We start from the raw sequence: 20,721 nt of genomic DNA on the forward strand, positions 1-20,721 counted from the left end.
TGATTTTAATCTTTGACATGACCTTATTCAAATCAATTTTAAAGATATAAGCAAAATTTATTTTCACACACAATTTTTGATAAGATAGGCACATTTATTTTGTTGGCAGCCAGCAATCACTAGTATGTAGCCTATTTAAACCAAACACAACAATTACGCTTATGCTAGCTGTTTTCAACTAACATTCAATGTTACAACTAACCCCGCTGGGTGAAAATGTTCAAAATGATGCTGTGTTTAAGTCAACAAGACACTGATTAAGATGACATAACATTGGTTTTGGTATCTTACACACCCAACTTAGAAACCGAAAAAAACATATGATGAAAAATTTACTTACATGCCACCAAAACACTCGTTTATCAATAACTGTCTAAAAAAACATTATTCCTTTCCATAAATTTGTGGGAGGCCGTCTTTTAGCAGCGTGAAAACAATACAGGAAAAAACAAATCGCTCAACCCTATGCAACAATATAAACGATCCGTTATACAACTAACCCCATGTTAGTTTGTGCCCCACGCACCCCTATTCCCTGGGAATTAAACCCATGACTTTTGTGTTGCTAACACAATTCTCTACCAACTGAGCTAAAAGACCACAATAACAGAACTTTCTTGGTCAACCAGCTTAAGTTGACCAAAATGGTGCAAGTCTAAGCATGGATTTGAAGTTATGCTTCTCTATCAGCAAGCACTGATCGCTATAAACCAGGCTCAATCTGATTTTGCCAAGTGGTTGAAGTCCTCAGGGCAACATATTGTATAACCTAACCATAACCGAACCCTAAAATGAAAGGAAAATGATAATGATCCTAAAACAACTAATCCTGGTTGTAAGCTTAAACTTGAAACAAACTGTAAACTTTTAATTGAAATTTTGAAATGGTGTCCCAGGGTCAACATAATGTTGCCCTGAGGACATCACCAACTTGGCAAATTCAGGAGAGCCATAAAGCAGCATTAACCATCATGTAACTTCATGCAAGGCTGAGCTGGTCCTTCCAGCAGGGATCACCTTTAAAGTTTCCCATTACAATAACGAACACACACACAAAACAAAACATACCGCAAGCATAATCATTCATCACCCCCATAGTCTGCAATGCTGTAAAGAAAAGGGCCTTGTTGTCAGGTAGAAGACTCCCCGAGGAATAAACAACAAATCTTTATCAGCCACACTGTACACAGCGCGTCTAGCGTGAGATGGGAAAAATAAATATATAAAAACCAAAAAAGCACCAACCGGCTTTTTTTCAAAGCTGTCAGAAGGGAGATTAATTCTAGCCATTGTCGTTTAATGAGCTACGGAGAGTTACCTGTCTTCCACACTTTCCTTTTTCTGTAACAAAATCGCTTTATTTAATTACTTTGCGCCTGTCAGCCCCAACCACCGCCTGCTACCACATCTGAACAACCTGAACTTGAAAACCAAGTCGGAATCCATCTTACATAACCAGAGCTTCGGTGTCAGACAGATGATTGACGCCTGCTTCTCAAAAGCCTCAAGCCTCACAGCACGCGACTCATTCTCCAAGGCCGACGGTTTATTGAACGTTTGGCCCTGGTGAGAGCGTGACAAGATCAGCTCAGACGAGGACTGAGTGTCACCATAACAATAGAGAACGGGCAGGAAACAGTCCAAAATAAAAGACAGGTCAGGCAGATCTATCTCTGTAATATTGGGGAAAACATTGACGACATGAGCAATTTGCAGCGACACACATACAATCTCACGCTTACATGCACAAAGACGTTCTGTTACTGTAAAACGGTGTTTTAGGAATAATCCTGGAATAGATTTTATACAGTGGCTCCAGAAGGTATACAGACACGCAAGTCATTCTTAAAAATGTGCATTTGTATTAACCCTTAAACAGGTCCTAATATGAAACTGTAATATGTACCAGATATGTATAATTTCGTTTTATACATAAAAAACAAAAAAAAAATTTTGAGTGGAAATATGAAAGTAACTGTACCTGCATAGGGGACGGGGGCATCTTTGTCCAAAGCTACCAAAGGAGGGTCCAGCATGACTGTATCCATATTCTCTGTGATCACACCATGGTAGGACGTCTCGATCCATGGCTTGTGTTTATTTACTGCAATGAGAGAATCAAGAGAAACTGGTAAGAGCGAGAAAACATTGACACTTTCATAATTTAAAAACTGTGAAATGCGTGCCTTCCACAAAACTAATCTAAAAATGGACCATCGATCAAAAAGTCAAAGGATTCCAGCCTGCACTTCTGCAGAAATGGACCAGGACTTCTTAAAATAATTTATGCATGCAAAGAACGGCTAGAAATGTGGGTCGATACAAGTCAAATAGACATGGGCTATTTCCCACATGGCCACATCTCTCCATCCCATATGACGTATCCAAGGCAACACCCTGATTTATCTGCTCCTGTTCTTTTGTTTCCATGCTTTCCGTGCCTGCTGTACATTTAAATATATCAATGCAAGGTGCTAATCGACACGTGAAATCATCTAACCAGTGAGGGAAACGTGACTACAGTGGTCTCTATGCACTAAACAGCTTGCACCTTTGCGGTTTTTACAGACTGCTGCCTCATCAAACCTAAACTACCATCATGTTCAATTAGAAACACGACTGTAACAGCAGTGATTTTTAAGGTTAATTTCTTGTTCGGTTTTCCAATCTTGCAAACACTTTGAGGAGAGTATTTTATTATTCAGCGCTCGGTGATCATTTTCAAAGCAATTTTCTTTTGATGTGATCTAGTTCAGTTTATTTCAGATTTAGAATAATAAGGCAAACTGCCATGCATCATATCAGCAGTACAAGAACATCTTTACTGTTACTGAGCCAAATTTAGGAACAAGAAAATCATAGACATAAAAAACTGACACACGCTTTTAGGGATGCACCGATAGGATTTTTTTGGGCCGATACCGATACCGATTTAAACAGACAACTTCTGTAACTATAAGGGTAACTATATTTTAAGGCGGAATAGCACTTTTGGGAGTACTTCGACTCGCTGAAAAATCCGCTCCCCTTCGACCTCTCATAATGGGAGAGGGAGAGTGTTACTGCGCCGAGTCGAAGTACTCCCAAAACTGCTATTCCGCCATACAATATAGTTACCCTTTTAAATCCGCTTAGAAAAGCGCTACGTTTTATTTTGTGCCACCAAACTTGCTCGTATAACTACTCGTCTTAAATAGGAAAAACATTGATGTGTTTGGTCACTTCTAACTTTATCTCTGTTTGATACCATTGAATGAATGGGGCTAAGCTAAATGCTATTGAAGTGTCGCAGCGCGCCCCAGCGATTACATCCATGCACTAAGATGATAGAGGGATGTATCAACTCTTCTTAGTCAGAGGTGGAAAGTAACGAATTACATTTACTCACGTTACTGTAATGGAGTAGTTTTTTTGTGTATTTTTACTTTTTTGAGTAGTTTTTAAAATCTGTACTTTTACTTTTACTTAAGTATTTTTTATTTAAAGAATTGTACTTCGCTACATTTTAAATCATATCCGTTACTGAGTAAAAAAATATTTTAAAAAGCAAGGTGATAAAGACGCGCAACGGATGTAAATGGGCGGGGCTCGGGGGAACGCGCAAAAAGAACCATGGAGACGGACGAGACAGGCGCGCGCTAATGCAGACCCGCCTCAGTTAAAATCTTATGAAAGAAACCCCTGGTCATAAGGGACCACTTTCCACTGACGCGAAGCGAGTGTTTCATTTCTATGAAAGGTAGGATTCATGCTCTTAAGTACGAAATTCCACAACGCGTTTTTAATACCATGCGCATTATCTTCCGAGGTCTAGCAGCTTCGCGTCAAGTCAAACACAACTTCAAAACGTCCTCGAGAATGCGCAGGTCATTAGACATTGCAGAGAGAGAGAGAGCGAGAGAGAGAGAGAGAGAGAGAGAGAGAGAGAGAAGAATAAAGGTCATCAGGTCCCCATGTCAGGGAAGTAACAAGATAATAAACGTGTCAAATGTATGACACGGCACTCATCTCATTATATGCTCATTTAAACTATATATAGTTTAATAAAATAATGTATGTTACCAGCAATACATCAATTGATTGTATTTACAAGCTGCTGACCACCTTCAAAAGTGCATAACTCACATGTAAAAATCATTAAACAATTCCATAAATGTTTCTTACTTTAAAAAAGCTTATTGCACTTTCATTGTAAAGATGTTACTACAATTAAACACAACTAGTTTGAGATGTATATTCCCTTGTCGTTTTTGAACTATACTAGAATCCTCCACCTCATCCCGCTGTAAAAAAAGTAACTTTTACTCTGAGTAAAGTTAAAATGACTTACTTTTTACTTTTACTTGAGTAGATTTTAAGACAAGTAACTTTACTTTTACTTAAGTAAAAAATTATTAAAGTAACTTTACTTTTACTTGAGTACAATATTTTATTACTTTTTCCACCTCTGTTCTTAGTTAAGGTAATAACATAGTTTAATATTGAAAATGAGTAGACTATTCCTTTAACAGTTGGCTGCCAAATGCAGCATCTTTTTTGAAATATATCTATGGTCCAATGTGCGAAAGAGTGGAGGATAGATACTGTAACAGGTTAAACTTTACAGACTTTAACATATTGTTTCAAATACTTCACAACATGTTAAAATTGCTCTTCTAGTATTCTATTAAATCATTACGGCTACAGAATATTACATCTCAGAAAAACAAAACAAATGAAGGTGATGGAAATAAGTGAAAAAAACGATGTAGTTTATTTGATAACCCTAATATATAATCGTAAAATCCCTCCCGGAACGAGTATTAATGATGTTTTAGATTAATCCATTCAGTAGCCACTCATGTGGTTCAGCTCAACATCGAGCAAAGCAATTAATGCAGGACTGAAATAAAGTTTTTCACAATTGTAAAGGACAGTCCACCCAGCAAAGCATCATGGGAAAAGAGCATGAAAGCTTAGAGTGAACTCACAACTCAAAAGTGATCCAAGGCAAGGGACCGATAGTCCAGTTCAGATGACCAGGCGATTAACCCAGCTGGCAATCCTGCTTTCAAAAAGTACTTTTTTCTTTTTGACTCTCGATTTAACCCTGGGGCTGGCACACACACACACACACACAATCCTTTCTTTTCAAACTTTTCCACTTTTCAAAATCACAAATGCTTAGAAACATCATTGCACCTATATCGTAACTTGTTTTGTCCCAGTTGAAAGCAGCTACAGTATTTGAGCAGACACTAGATGAATGGCAGGGCTGTATCTTGCTGTGTAGCGCATCCACAGACAAGCAGCATATGCTCTAGAAGGGTAAATGTGTGTGCGTGTCACTGATGTATGGATCAAGGAGGACAAAAGACACTGCCGCAGTGGCAGAACATATAGAGATAAACAAATAGAGATAAATAACAAATGCCGATAAGAATCAAATTACACCTCTATAAACTTTATTAAAAGCAAAGCACGGTTCATTGAACCAATATTTCAAGTGTTTTATACACAGGGTGTCTGGAAAAAAATATGTGTGGATGTCATCGCGTGCACAAAATACAGTAAATAACTGTAATTTGTATATGGTATTTTCTATTAAGATAATACATCTTTGGTGCATCCACTCACTTCAAACTCACATCTCCCTCTCTCTTTCTCACTCTCTCTCTCTCTAATAAGGTTAGTGGTGTCACTAAGAGCAATATGCCTACTCCGTAATCCCTGAGCTACAGTGTATTACTGATACGACGTCTGCAACCATTATACAGCATTAGAGAGCTCTGATGGAAGCTAATTCAATGTGGGTTTTTCTTTTCTAGCTGCTCCCCTGCTCATACACACCCAACAAAACAACACATAATGGCAGATGCGGACCAAAAATTTCACCCCCCTAATGTTATTAAAAATACATCCTGTTGGAATTACATTAAAAAGTCAGACACTTTTACAATACAGTGTTGGCAAAGCTACTAAGCTGCCAGCTACCCTTATGAAATATACAGCGCACGTTACTTAAAAGTAACTAATTGAAGCTAATTAAAGAGTCATTTTAAATTATCCCAGTAACAGATTGCATTTAGCTTTCTGTCAAAACAGAGTTAATTTAGGGGGGAAATTGACATCAAACTAAATCCCATAGGAACCTGCACTTAAGAGAGTAAATAGATAGTTAACGCCTCAAACTGAGACAAGGTTGCTGTGTCAGGCTTTTGATTGCACCATAACAACTTTTAAATGAGAGTGTTATATTTGTCTCCTTACGTAAGAGCTTTTAAGCCTTTTGCCTGACCTCAATTCTGTCATGAACATGGGTATGGCCGTAGTTTAAAAAGTTTGTAATATACAAAAACTCAGTTTAGAGCTTTAGAAATGGGGCACTATCCAAAACCACTATAAAGCTGAAAGGGATATTATTTAATAAAACTCCAACCACACTGCAAAAAATGACTTTCAGGAAAAAAATCTTAATATTTTTGTCTTGTTTTCAGTAAAAATATCTAAAAATTTTTAAATTAAAATGCTTTTTCTTGATGAGCAAAACGACCCAAGAAAATAATTCTAGTTTTTAGACCAAAAATATCATATTTTGTGCATAAAACAAGCAAAAAAATCTGCCCATGGGGTAAGCACATTTTTCTTGAATTTAGTGTTTAAGGAAAATATTTAATATTTTTTGCTTCAAGAAAAGTTAGCTCCATTGGCAGATTTTTTTGCTTGTTTTGATATTTTTGGTCTAAAAACTAGACTTATTTTATTGGGTCGTTTTGTTCATCAAGAAAAAGCATCTTAGTTTAAGAATTTTTAGATATTTTTACTGAAAACAAGACAAAAATACTAAGAATTTTTTTCTTACATAGTATTTTTGTCTTATTTTCAGTAGAAATATCTAAAATTTCTTAAATCAATATGTATTTTCTTGATAAGCAAAAGGACCTAAGAAAATAAGTCTAGTTTTTAGACAAAAATATACAATTTAAGTGAACGTGTGTGCTTAAAACAGGGTAAAATATATGCCAATGGGGTGAGAAAATTTTTCTTGAATTAAGTGTTTTAGAAAAAATAAACTTATTTTTAAGTTTAGATTTTTTTTCTCATCCCATTGGTAGATAATTTCGCTTGTTTTAAGCACATATTCACTTAGATTATATATTTTTTGTCTAAAAACTAGACTTATTTTCTTAGGTCATTATGCTCACCAAGAAAAAGCATCTTAATGTAAGAATTTTTTGATATTTCTACTCAGTAAGAAATATTTTCAAGAAAAAATTTTCTTAGTATTTTTGTCTTGTTTTCTGTAAAAATATCTAAAAAGTCTTAAATTAAGACAATGGGATAAGCACATTTTTCTTGAATTTTTCTTTGAATTTAGTGTTTAAGAAAACTTTTAAGATTTTTTTCTCACCCCATTGGCAGATTTTTTGCTTGTTTTATGCATAAAATTACTTAAATTTTATATTTTTGGTCTAAAAACTAGACTTATTTTCTTGGGTCATTTTGCTCACCAAGAAAAAGCATCTTAATGTAAGAGTTTTTAGATATTTCTACTCAGTAAGAAATATTTTCAAGAAAAAATTTTCTTAGTATTTTTGTCTTGTTTTCTGTAAAAATATCTAAAAACTCTTAAATTAAGACAATGGGATAAGCACATTTTTCTTGAATTTTTCTTTGAATTTAGTGTTTTCTTAAAGAATTTTTTAGATATTTTTACTGAAAACAAGACAAAAATACTAAGAAATTTTTTTCTTGAAAATCATTTTTGCAGTGTAGGCGCCGATCCCATGAGTGGCACCCACTGAAATGATGGGGAGCACCCACAGAAAAACACCATATATGCTTAATACATTTTTTATCAAAAATGCTTTTAATTCGCCTCTTTGATTGGTGAACCTTGTGAGTTGTAATATCTACATTGCTTAGATGAATAAGCTGAAAAAGGTCAGTTCACATTTCACGTCTAAAAATGCACACTTTCCTCCTTTCCAAAGCGCTTGGGCACGCCTGTAGAGTTTGCCATTGCTAAACAACCTACAGTGAGCATTGCCTGACGGTGTGCTGAGAACCCATCAATGTAAAAGAAATCGGCGTTTATGACTCCAACTGTGTTTAACAAAAAGAAGAAAGTCTGGAGGGGCTTGAGGGCGAGTAAAATATGAGCTATTTCATTTTGGGGTGAACTATTCATTTAAAACCCCCCTAACTCAAAAACTCATTATGCTATATAGATGCCCTTAAAAAATTGCATGGTTTTTATGTGGCAATGATGGTTTATCTATAGTAACCATGTTTTTTTGTTTGTTTTAACCATGGTAGTAAAACCATGATACATTTTTGTAAGGGTGAAACAGAACTGTTTAAATGAGTGAGGCTTCCTAACACTGAATAAGAGGCCACAATTGTAGGAGAGTGCACCTGCTAAATTTTTTTAAGTAGTGCACCTCTATTTACAAAACAGCTTGTTACTGGAGATTCTACATTTAGAAAACAGCTGAAGTACGGTCATTCTACTTTTAGTTTATTGCTAGGGGTGTGCAAGGGGTTGTTTTAAAGATGTGCAAAATTATATTATTCAGTTTCACTTGCTTTTCAAAAAACAGCCTTCAGTGCCCACAAATTTATTTCGCATTGTACTGAGCGAACCCACTAATGTAAAAATTGAGGGCGGGGCTGTGTCCCCACAGATGGACACAACCCTCCTTTTCAACATTATGTATGTGAAAAGCCCCATACAAATAGAATGAATTAACTTACAGCAGGTTAGGCCAGACTGAGGGAAATAGAAAATTTCGGGTGTCACATCGGACAAGAAAGGGTCTATTAAAGAATCAATTATTTATTCAGCTTGGTATATAATTATTTCAGCATTTCAAGCACCTGATAAAACGTTGCCCGGGGAGGAAGTGAACGTTTGCAAATCCTTTTTGACCCTTTCTCAACCTCCTATAATGAAAATCTCAGTCAGCATTCCGACGGTAATTAAACTTGGAGACAGCGTGCAGAATTGATGGTGAATTTTACTAGTCTCCCGGTGTCATGCAACAAGCTATTAATTTTTGACCGGGTTGACACCGTAACATTACATTCCACTCATAAAGGTGACATTAAACAATAATCGAAACATGCATTCAACACCCAAAGAAAAGAGAGAGAGATGCGGAGGAGTGAGAGAAAAAAAACTCAATGATTTACAGGAATACACGATGCAACATGGTAACCCTTTAGCATGCTGTGTTTTTTGTGTGTGCTGTGTAAACAACCAAAATTGCATTTAAGATTAGCTAATGGACCTTAGCAGGAAAACAAGCCATTGACTGTCCTAAGATTGTGAGCCAAGAGCTCATTCACCCTTTCAATAAGAGCATTCTGTTCAAAACAGACTCCAGCTTGGCTACGCCAGGGGATAAAGAAGCCATTAACCAAAGACCTTGTAAACAGTATGTCTGTGAAGCCTGTTATCTTGAAACAGACGCTGTGTCCCTTACCACTCAATATCTCCTATATTAGTGATGCACAAAATTAAAAATTCTGGGCCAAAACTAATACCGAAAATGGATGCAGTTGGGCAAAAAAAATGACTTTTTGAAAGATTATATAAAAGAAAAAAAAAATTAATAAAGATAATAAAAACATTTAATAATTGCATTATTATGTAATTATTATTAAATATTTCATAATAATTTAATAATTACAATTTTAGGTTCATCAATTTAATAAATCTGAGTTGGACTACAAACCAATAAAATAAACAAACTTTTTTGAAAGTAGCACACCAAAATTGGATGCAAATAAAACTATATTAATATTATAAAAATAAAAATAAAACTGTAAATAGATTTTATTTAGTTATATGCAAGAGAATCAAATTTAACAGCTTTTTATCTAAATAATGTTCTTCTTAAAAACTTTTATATGCAAAACAGTAATGCAGTAACTCAGCAGCCTTGTTAATTCAATATTTAATTAAGATACACAATTATTTTAATGACAACAACAGGCAAGACATGGCATGGCAATGAGCCTCTGTTCTGCTTATGTCAATTGGCTTAAAATGGGCTTCAGTGACATCATCACCTGCACCGTGTCAGTCCTGTCAGACGAGCTACTGAAAAATGTGTACTTCATCATCAGTTACTGACAGACCTGAACTATATTTAATAGCCTAGAGGAGAACTTGACTTAAAAAACATGCACGTGATCACCGACGCTAGAGACATATTATAGCGTGATCACAGGAAGAAGAGCATCACACAAAACTTGTGTGTCATTTTAAATACTTGCATACACCTTTCATGATTTCAAAAATGATTTCAAAAACGTCAGTATTGTTCACTTCTACCATATGGTCGACTCAAAAGTCGGTATATAGAGTGCCGGCAATGATGACGTATTTTTGTGGGCCAACCCCGGAAGTTAGCGGGACACTGGTTGCTAAAAAGCCCATACATTTTTTAAATAAACTTTAAGATAATAATCTAAAAATAAAGTTTAAAAGGGACAGAGAATGAAACACCATTTTTCCCTTGTCTTTGTTGAATAATGGTAGTCTACCCGCATTCATGAACATACAAAAAGTGCTAGACATGCTAAACATCTCAGTCTCATAGAAATTCCTCTTTTAGAAAAATTTTGTCTACATGTCACATCACAGAACAAGGATAAATACCCCGTTCAATCATTCAATGTCACCTTTAAAAAATAAAATCTAAGTTTATGTTTATGACACTTACAGATAACCTTAACAGATTAATACAAATTTTATAGTGTAAACGCGTTTACTAGAAATATAAAAAGTTTAACTACTTTCAAAAAAGTTGTTTTCATTTTTAAAAACTAACTTGTTGGACAAAATGTCTAAAAGTCTATGGGAAAAATGTATGTACTTTTTTGCAAGGGAACCAGTGTCCCGAACTTCTGGGTTAGCCTTCAAAAATACGTCATCCCTGCGGCACTTGATAGTGGAGGATAGAAAGCAGATAGTAAAGAAGTAAAGGATTGAGCAGTTTCGGAAACAGCAAGAGTCTAATGACTCTATCAACTCAAAGTCGAAAGAGTCAAAAAGCAGCCTGAGGCGGACTGGCATCGACCGGTATAACCATTGTGCACATTAGTCGAAAAACACTTAATTAACGTCTCTAACATCCCTTTATGCAAATGAAAAGAATATAGTCCCCTCTAGTAACAGTAGAGGAAAGACAAATAAGTAGAGGGCCATTAGGCTCAATATCATTTTAGATCATCAATACATGCGGCGTGCAGTTTGCTGGTAAAGGCCTGAGGGTCATTTTTAGTTGCATTAAGAGCAATGAAGCCAGATCTCACTTTTCACTCCGGACATCCTCCACAGGGACGCATCGTTTCGACCTGCATCAGTCGTCTTTAATGCTTATTAATAAGGCCATAATGTCTGCCTTTATCAAATTGTGATTTGTCGGCCTTTGGAGAATTCTCGTATATGGGGCCCAGTTGACTAAATTATCGTTTTATCATCTTATTTTATGATACGGCCATTAAATAGAGAAATGTTTGCATATTGAGGGCCGCTTGAGCTAATTAATGAATAAGCAGACCGTTAAAACTGTGTGGCGTCACTCGCGGACATCTGGAGAGCATTATAAAATGATGTGAGACGGATCCAGTGCAGTACAAGCAGAGCATGTTTTACAGTATCCTCTATAAAAAAGATACAAGCGTTGGGCGGGTTCAATTCATCAGCAGTGTGCAAAAACAAAGAAATGTTCAAACCAGACAAAGCTGGCTTGGTATGCATGCACCACATTCAACTCATTGTATTTCTATCCGTATCGTAAAAAAGATACATGGGAACAGTGCACTATGTTGTGTGCTTCTGTGTTCATTCTTTGATTGACAGAGTCAGTCCTGTATACCTTTCACTACACCTTGTTAAAGAAGTTAAATGACAATTTAAGTTCAGTCTTTATGAATACCAGGTGAACTTAATTGTTTAAGTGCACTGTACAAACTCCAAGTTTGTTGAACTTAACAGTTTAAGTTCAGCCTATGAAGCCACCAAGTTAAGTGAACTTAAATATAAAATCTAAAAAGTTTTTGAGCGACCCACTACTTAATTGAATTGAGGGAATGAGTTTACTCAATTAAATAAGTTCAGTCAACTTATTAGGATTTTCAAAAACACTTTACTTGAAGGGGTGTGCATAAGACTGACACGACACCTTCATTATCATGACATGACACATGCTATGAACACGAAGGAGACTATATGCACATTTGTGACAACTGTCATTAAGTGTCATTCGTTCAATTATGTCATTTTTAATGCAAAGATGACATTGTTAGAGATGTTTTTGTTATGACAACTTGACATAACTGACCACTTTCTAGCAGTGATACAAATATAATTTGTAATTAAAATGTCAATAAGTGTTAAAGGGATAGTTCGGCCAAAAATGATATTAAACCCATGATTTACTCACCCCCAAGCTGTCCGAGTTGCATATGTCCATCGTTTTTCAGACAAAAACATTTAGAAAATGTTTTAGATCTTTCAGTTGATTAAATGTAATGTTACTGGGGTCCACGACCTTCAAGTCCAAAAAAGTGCGTACATCCTTCACAAATTAAATCCAAACGGCTCCAGGATGATAAACAAAGGTCTTCTGAGGGTAATCCGCGCGGTGTTGTTGTAGAAATATCTATATTTAAAACTTTATTAACGAAAATAAATACCTTCCGGTAGCGCCGCCATCTGTTATATTTCAGTAGCACAGACGTTTTCAGTTTTGAAACTTGCAGGATGTTAATTTAAGTGTGATGACCTCTTATATAACAAATTATCTAGTTAAAATTGATTATTTGATTCACTGCTTCTTTAAGAAAAAAAAAATCATTCATCCAATAATAGTTTTATAAAGTTGATAAAATTATATTTTATTGCATTTGGAAACCCATTTACCTAAAATTAAATGAAAACAGTTAAATAATGGGCTAAGCCATGCAGCATTGGGTCCATATCACTGGAAAACAGTTAATCACATTAAATTAATTAATTAAATTTATTACATTGTTTTGTTAGTTTTTTCTTCTAAGAAAATTTCAGAACCCTCTGTGTCACAGTATTAACACTTATTGACATTTTAATGATAAGTTCAACTTGTACCACTGTAGTTGAGGTCAAGAAAAATATTCATGATGCTGTTATAAAACTATTTGACAGAGTATTAACACTAATGTAATGTAAACCGATAAAGTTCCTTAAGTTTGATAATTATTCTGCCATGTCATGTTTATGACAGATTTATGACAAGTTATAATGTATTGGTTAATGTCAAGTTGTCATAATAAAGACATTTCAAACAAAGTCAACTTTGCATTAAAATTGAACAAATGACACTTAATGACAGCTGTCATAAAAGTGCAAAAATCTCCTTCATGTTCATGACACGTGTCATGTTATGATTGTGATTATGAAGGTGTCATGTCAGTCTTATGAACACCCTTTCAAGTAAAGTGTTACTGGATTTTCAGAGTGGTTTTGTCATCATTCTGCCGTGTTCCATTAACATTGTTTTTAATGATTATCTAACAACCTTCATGTTGTTTTAACCTGTGAGAGTTGAACACGAAACAAGATATTCTGATAAACAATAGTAAGCACACCCAGTGGTATCCATTGACATCCATAGTATTTGTTTTTTCTACTATGGAAGTCAATGGGTAACATCAACTGTGTGCTTACGATCATTTATCAAAACATCTTTGTTTTGTGTTTAACAGAATAAAGAAACACACACATTGAGTGGTTACTGGTCATATGTGGGCTCGCATTAAAAACAGATAGCTGAAAAAACTAAGTTACCGAAGCACTACGCAATGCCTGACACTTTATTTTATTCTATATTTTTGGCATCCATGGTTGTCATTTTGTTAGCAGTAAATGTAATAGGATAATGATAGCATCTGATTTGACAAGATGGCAAGATGTGATTATACAAGACTTTTTATTTGTTGGTCCTTCCTGCATCACTTTGCATTACTTACAAGTCCTCCCAGGCCTCCATCGACATCTTCACAAGCAAGATTGTCAAAGAACAAACGCTCTTGATAAAGACAATCCATGCATGTGACATGTCTTGAATCTCCCTTCACTACAGGAGGCATCCTGCCGACTTACATTAAAGCTACATTTTCCCATAATTTCCCTCATAACTATTAATAATCCCTGAGACAAATGGCTGAGAGACAGTAGTGGTTTATAAATGTCCTTGATACTACACCGCGCACGCTGATGTGAAAGAGCCGTCCCTTGAGTACGTAAATTCGGCTGTGGCTGTGAATATAAATTTGTTTGATTAGACTCTCAACAAACATTGAAGCGAATATCTTATGTAATAAAGAAGTTCTGAGAGCTGGCATTTGCTACTGTCAGCTCAACATCGATACCCCTGAGGACTCGGAAATGTCAATTGTCTGTAATTTGAAAGCTGCCATATTCATTGCCGAGCTGAGTCTTTTTGTCACAGGATCTGGATCCTTATGCTCTTTTCATTAGCCATATTGTTTAACAACTGCACATGGCACATTTATAGCGAGTCACAATCAAGTGTTGTGAAGTAGCTGGTTTGATTACACAACACGTAACGTCATTAAAATTACGAGTCATTGTTAGGAACTCAAAGAACTGATTGAGGTGGAGAGATGAAGGCGCTTTTAGGAATCGAGAGGAAGCGAAAGACTTAGCGGAAAATACCAATGATCCCCATACTGGCACCTGGGGCTCGGGGGGGGGGGGGGGGGGATTTTGGTACTCGGTTCTCCATCTTCTCTGAATTAAAATTAAAAGGGCTTTCTTGTTCATCTTCTGACTGTGGGAGATCCGGACGCTTGAGTGGCTCTCAACATCTCTGGGCTGCAAAAGAAAATTGATGCTGTGTCTCCTTCTCTGCACTTACCAGGAAGTATGCTATGCCCACATACCGGTCTCCTTTTATCTAGCCTACTGACTACCTATATCTACAAAATGAGCTCAAAACCGAAGGCAAAAATGGGAGAGACAAAGAATAACGCAACAAGAAAGAGTCTACCTGAAAGGTGTACTTCAAGGTTGTAAAACACAATGCACACCCTAAACATCCATCTGTGAGATCACCATGGTAACTAACACTTTCAACTGGTATCTTTGAATAAAAGTTTTACAATAAAATCTTTCCTATTAGGCTTGGGAAGAAACACTGCTGAAAGAGGCAAAAAACCAAAAAGCCTTTTTTGAGCAAGACAAAAGCACTCAATGCCTTATTGAATTCATTTTTACTTAGAAAAATGGTATTGCCTGGAAATAATCCCACATTTCTCTGTATGCACATTAAGCTTAATTTAAATTATGCTTTTTGACAAATTTAACATTAACATGTTTATAAAAAGAGACTTTGAGATTGGTTGATAGCCAAACTTTATTGACCTCCTTATTATTTGTATCACGGTCCAGCAGTCAGTCATCATTATTTTTGTTGCATAGCAACGTGCGGTTACTGTCAGGGATTAAATCCTAATGATGAAGGAATGGCATTCGATGACTTTTCTCAAAAATAATCATATTTGTGCCATTAAAATGTTATTATTGGTAACCAGTTTTAGAAAGAATAAGGTGCTTGTGTAATATGATGACATTATGAAATGCAATTGCATTTTATTTATGAAGAATCACAGCTTGAGCTTAAAGGGGGCATTTTACAAGACTTTTATTTTGTCCCCAGAGTACATGTGTGAAGTTTTAGCTCAAAATACCATATAGATAATTTATTATAACACCTTAAAATTGCCACTTTGTAGGTGTGAGCAAAAATGTGCCGTTTGTGGGTGTGCCCTTTGCAAATGAGCTAATGAAATGCAAACACTGATCGCCATGATAGTGATTTGTTGCATATGAAACTCAATTGTGCTGCCCATTGTTTTCTCTATCTCTCTTTCTCTCTGCACTAAATGGGAGTGCCGCCGTGTAGATTAAAGGGATAGTTCACCTAAAAATGAAAATTCTGTCATCATTTACTCACCCTCATGTTGTTACAAACCTGTAAAAAATTTTTTTTTTGTGAGGAACACAAAGGAAGATATTTTGAGAAATGTTTGTAACAAAACTGTTTGTGGACCACGTTCACTTCCATAGTAGGAAAAAAGAATACTATGGAAGTAAATGGGGTCCACGAACGGTTTGGATAAAACATTTCCTTAAAATATCTTCAGTCGTGTTCATCAGAACAATGCAATTTATGGGGGTTTGTAACAACATGAGAAAACAGAACTTTCATTTTTGGGTCAACTATCCCTTTTAAGGGGCGGTATTAAAGATTCCCTTTTGACATCACAAAGGGAGCCAAATTTCAAATACCTATTTTTTTCACATGCATGCAGAAAATGGTTTACCAAAATTAAGTTACTAGGTTTTTTCTTTTTTCACATTTTTTAGAAGCACTGTGGACCCTATTATAGCACTTAAACATGGAAAAAAGTCAATTTAAACCAGCATTTCTCAAAGTGTGGGACGGGCTCCACTGGTGGGTAATAGGAACATTCAAAGTGGGACGTGACAAACGGAATGAAATGTGTTCATTTTTGTGATCTCTATTTACTGACCATTGACTCAAATCGGCACATAGACAGGGCTCAACATAAAGGATTGCCCAGTGGCCCGGGGCAAGCGTGAGAGACGTTCGGGCAAGTAAAAGTATTGTCACTTGCCCGATCGGGCCAGTGCCTCATCCTCAGTCACTCAAATATATTTTCATCAATGTATAGATGGATTTCAGTCATGTGACCTTTTACGTCATGCCGCCATCTTTAGGACCAACCGAGTACCAGTAGGCTATTGACAAGCATTGGCTACCTTGCTACGATTTACGGATTTCTTATCTTTTACTGTCTATGATTCTTACGGATACAGTAAAGGGCTACGAAAGACAACATGTCGCATCTCGACTGTCATGAAAAGAAACGCGACTTTAAAAAAATATATCTTGGTTAGGGTGTGTGATGCCTACTCCATGCTGATGCGTTCTTCCAGCCGCTGTCCGCTGCTACCAAACTACCACTATTTTACAACATAAGAAGGCGCGACACAACATGAAACTTTGCTTGAAGTATCACCTGGATCTCTACACATGAACGCGAGCATTGAGAACATTGTTTGTGTACACAGAGTTTACTAAAAAGAAAGGTTTGTACAACTGACTTTGGCTGTTATGGTGCCCGCTCGTCATCTCTGCCAGACGTAAATAATCGATTTCCGAATGCAAATGAATGAATCTCATATGAGGCTCCTTTTTCAACTAGAAGGTCAATATTTTTTTTTACTTGCGACAAAACAACGAATTATCCGTGCATTTTTATGGAACTATGCTTTAGGAGCTATCCATCTTTACTCTCGTGCCTTCTTACGTCACAATTGGAGATCGATACATCTTGACTGGGAAGAAGGCGGCGAGCGGACGCCAAATCATCCAAAGTCAGTTGTTTAAAACCTTCTTTTTAGTTAACTCTGTGTTCACAAACAATGTTCTCAATGCTCGAGTTCACATGTAGAGACACAGGCGATACTTCGAGCAAAATATCATGTGGTGTTGAGCCTTCTTAGTGTTGTTAAAATAGCGATTTTGATGCTCACAGCATATTGAAGGCATAGCTTCTAGTGCTTTTGCGACCACTTCAGGTCCTCAAAATGGCGGAAGACAAGTGAGTGACATCAGCTGATATTCATGTATATTATCTTGGAAGCAGACATTTACTTGGGTAAAACACGATGAAAGAAACAATGCAATATTTTGCACAGTTGCTGTCAGTTTACAGGTAAAGCAGAAAAGTTGGGAACCTTTTTTTGTTGGAACATGTCTGTTGTACATGTATACAATTATATATGACTTTTGAATTATTATTTTTAAATATGTGACACAGACTTTTTTTTATTGGGGCCAGTGAACATTTTGGCAGGGCAAGTGAAAACCTGAACAACTCATATCATCGTTTACTTTGGGGTTTGTATCTTTTGCATACCGTTAACCTGTACTAATACACACTTACATACACACCAAAGGAAATGTAAAAACGTCAATCGGACAATAGGTGCTTTTAATGTGGAGCAGCAGTATAGACAGTAGCGGGTATAAAGGTTAACAATGCATAAGTTTGTGACACAAAATTAAAAGAAAACTGGAGATTGGGCACCAACAGAGAAAACCACCTAGACAGTGGAACTAATCAAACAAAATGCCAGCCGAAGAGAAAGTATGATAACTTTTGTCAGAGACAAAGTCTTATTTCATTCAAACTGATAATTTCTCTATTGAAAGTGTAATGCTGTTATGTTTTAAAATATGATGTGATTGGGGACAGGTGGGGCTCAGAACCCTTTCCTACCTCCAAAGTAAAGCAGAAAATGTTTGAGAAGCACTGATTTAAACTAATATCCTTTTCTATATTTTTCAAAAATGCTAATCTGGTTCAATATCACGTTCATGTCTCTGATGGGTGGGATTGTATAAGCTTTGGTAGCTTCTGTGTCAACAGGATATAAGACGTGCAAGTACATGGAGCGTTATCAACAGATCCATTATTCATACAGGAACCATTTTTATCCAAAGCAACTTATGAACAATAAGTGCTTCAACACAATCCATTGTCGTTTTTTTCTCTCTAGAGACATGTTATCTATTTACACCGCCTCCCCATCCCTTACAATAGGGGACTACTGCACAACCTTTGATTCAAATTTGCAGTGAATATCTTACCTACAGTATAATCACAATCCATAAACACGCTCTTCCCAGACTTGTTATCTACTGCTGAATGACTCATAAAACAACAGATTATGCATTCTACCAGACACTTCATCTATTCTACATTTGTTGATCACTACGCCACACTGATAATTTGTCTCACACTTCCCTGGGGAGCTCATGCCCGAGACATCGATGTTACACAAACATTGTCGCACCAGTGGCTGATGGGATTGGAAAAGAGCTAAGCTTGCACGGAGGGAGCTTGAATCTGGCGCGAGGAAAAATGGCAGGGATTTCCCTCCTCGTCCTCTGAGAAGGGCCGGCATACGGGGGGATTTTCTTAGCTAAGAGTGGAACACAGAAATCCTCTTTACTGTTCTCATTGACAGCGGCAGTACAGCTTGACGGCAATGCGACAGCTCACCCAAAAGAGAAAAGGTGGTGGAGACAGGTGTTTAGCTCACGACCCAGAACCGTAATTCCCTCATGCCGACACAGATTAACCATCATTTTCAGAAACGTCCCCTACAAATTATGCCTGACGAATTTGTTGGCACGCTGGACAGCCAAACATGACACTGTTTTCACAAACACCAAACAAATTACATCTCAGCCAGATATGTAGGCTGAAAAATAACGCTTTGTTTTACATTCCTGAATGACGAGCGTGGGCAGGTGTAAACGTCGCATATTTTCTGACACATGGCTTTGTGTTTGGAAAATGTTTGCAGTAATTGTTGCATCTTTATGAACACAACCTCGAGTTCCTTAACTGTGTTTTTCTGTAGCCTAAATGGGAGTAGTGCAAAGGTCATGGGTTTGATCCCCACACACTGTAATGCATTGTAAATTGTTTTGGATTAAAGTGTGTGCTAAATAAATATATAGTAAATGTAAATGTGTGTATGTTCGAGATATGGCTGGCTATTCCCAACATGGAATATTGTGTGCTGGTGTTCCAGCCTGATCTCACAAGAATTTGTACATATTTTACAAAATACTAATTCGTATAAAAACACCCCTAACCCCAACGTCTCAGGGGTCAAGGCAAATCATGCAGAAATGTACAAATGTAGATGTACGAATTACTACGAATTAGCGGACTCTTGCTCGGACCTGAATGCGCGCGGCACGGACTCCTCCTAGCACCTGAACTTGTAATACGCATGGCTCTGACATTTCCTTGGACTAGAGAGGGTTAAATAGAATAATGGCATCAATTTTAAGAAAGTTGTGGTCATGACAGTGTTGCCCTTGCTTCTTTTTTCTCCACCAATCAAGTGACTTTAATAAATAAAAAGGAGTTATGAGTAAATGAGTAAACTACTGCCCCGCCCCTCGATACTGTCGTGTATAGGCGATCTCACAAGATGACGATAGGGCAAACACAAAATGGGACGTATCGGCCAACACTAATGCTACTTCCACACAAAACGCGGGGCATCGCATTACTCGCTCTTGATTACATGCGGGATTTAACTTCGTGTCATGCAAATTTTTCGAGTTTGAGGCGAATAAACATGTTTTCGCGGCAAACGTGCCGCCTGTATCGCGTCATTCGCATCGCCCCACACGAGGACACGTCTGATCATGTCTTTGCATTGACTTTGTATGTAATCTACTCACGCAAATCGTTGAACTCGCATCTGGTGTGTACCCACAGTTAGTCACCCGAAACATTTTTAAAGGTAGAGAAAGAGTGGCAGGGTATTGGTAAGTTTAACTGCCTTTGGATCTAAATGGGTTAAAGCTTGAATGTGCGGCATCGCATCTTGGTGTCACTTCAAAGTGTGGCTTTAATCAATAAAGCAGCTGTCCAGAGTTATCCTCGCGCCTCATGCTCTCTCTCTTTCTCTCTCAACACGCTTCATCTGCATTGTAGATGAGATTATGCCACAATGATGTGAACTTGTCTAAACATTATACAGCCCCAGCACCCGAAACGCAGTAAGACAGTTCTGTGTGTAAACTAACCAGGATGATTCACTGTCAG

At 36.9% G+C, this 20,721-nt stretch overlaps 1 protein-coding gene across 1 annotated transcript in view; it reads right to left on the minus strand.

The window, feature by feature from the left end:
• Window positions 1–20,721, minus strand: part of clstn2a (calsyntenin 2a) — a 316,111-nt gene that overhangs the window by 175,817 nt on the left and 119,573 nt on the right. The window contains exon 2 of the mRNA XM_065267246.2: window positions 1,982–2,104. Coding sequence (XP_065123318.1) covers window positions 1,982–2,104 — 123 coding nt within the window. The remainder of the gene's footprint in view (window positions 1–1,981; window positions 2,105–20,721) is intronic.

This window comes from Paramisgurnus dabryanus, chromosome 6, assembly GCF_030506205.2.
Source record: "Paramisgurnus dabryanus chromosome 6, PD_genome_1.1, whole genome shotgun sequence".
Taxonomy (NCBI): Eukaryota; Metazoa; Chordata; class Actinopteri; order Cypriniformes; family Cobitidae; genus Paramisgurnus; species Paramisgurnus dabryanus.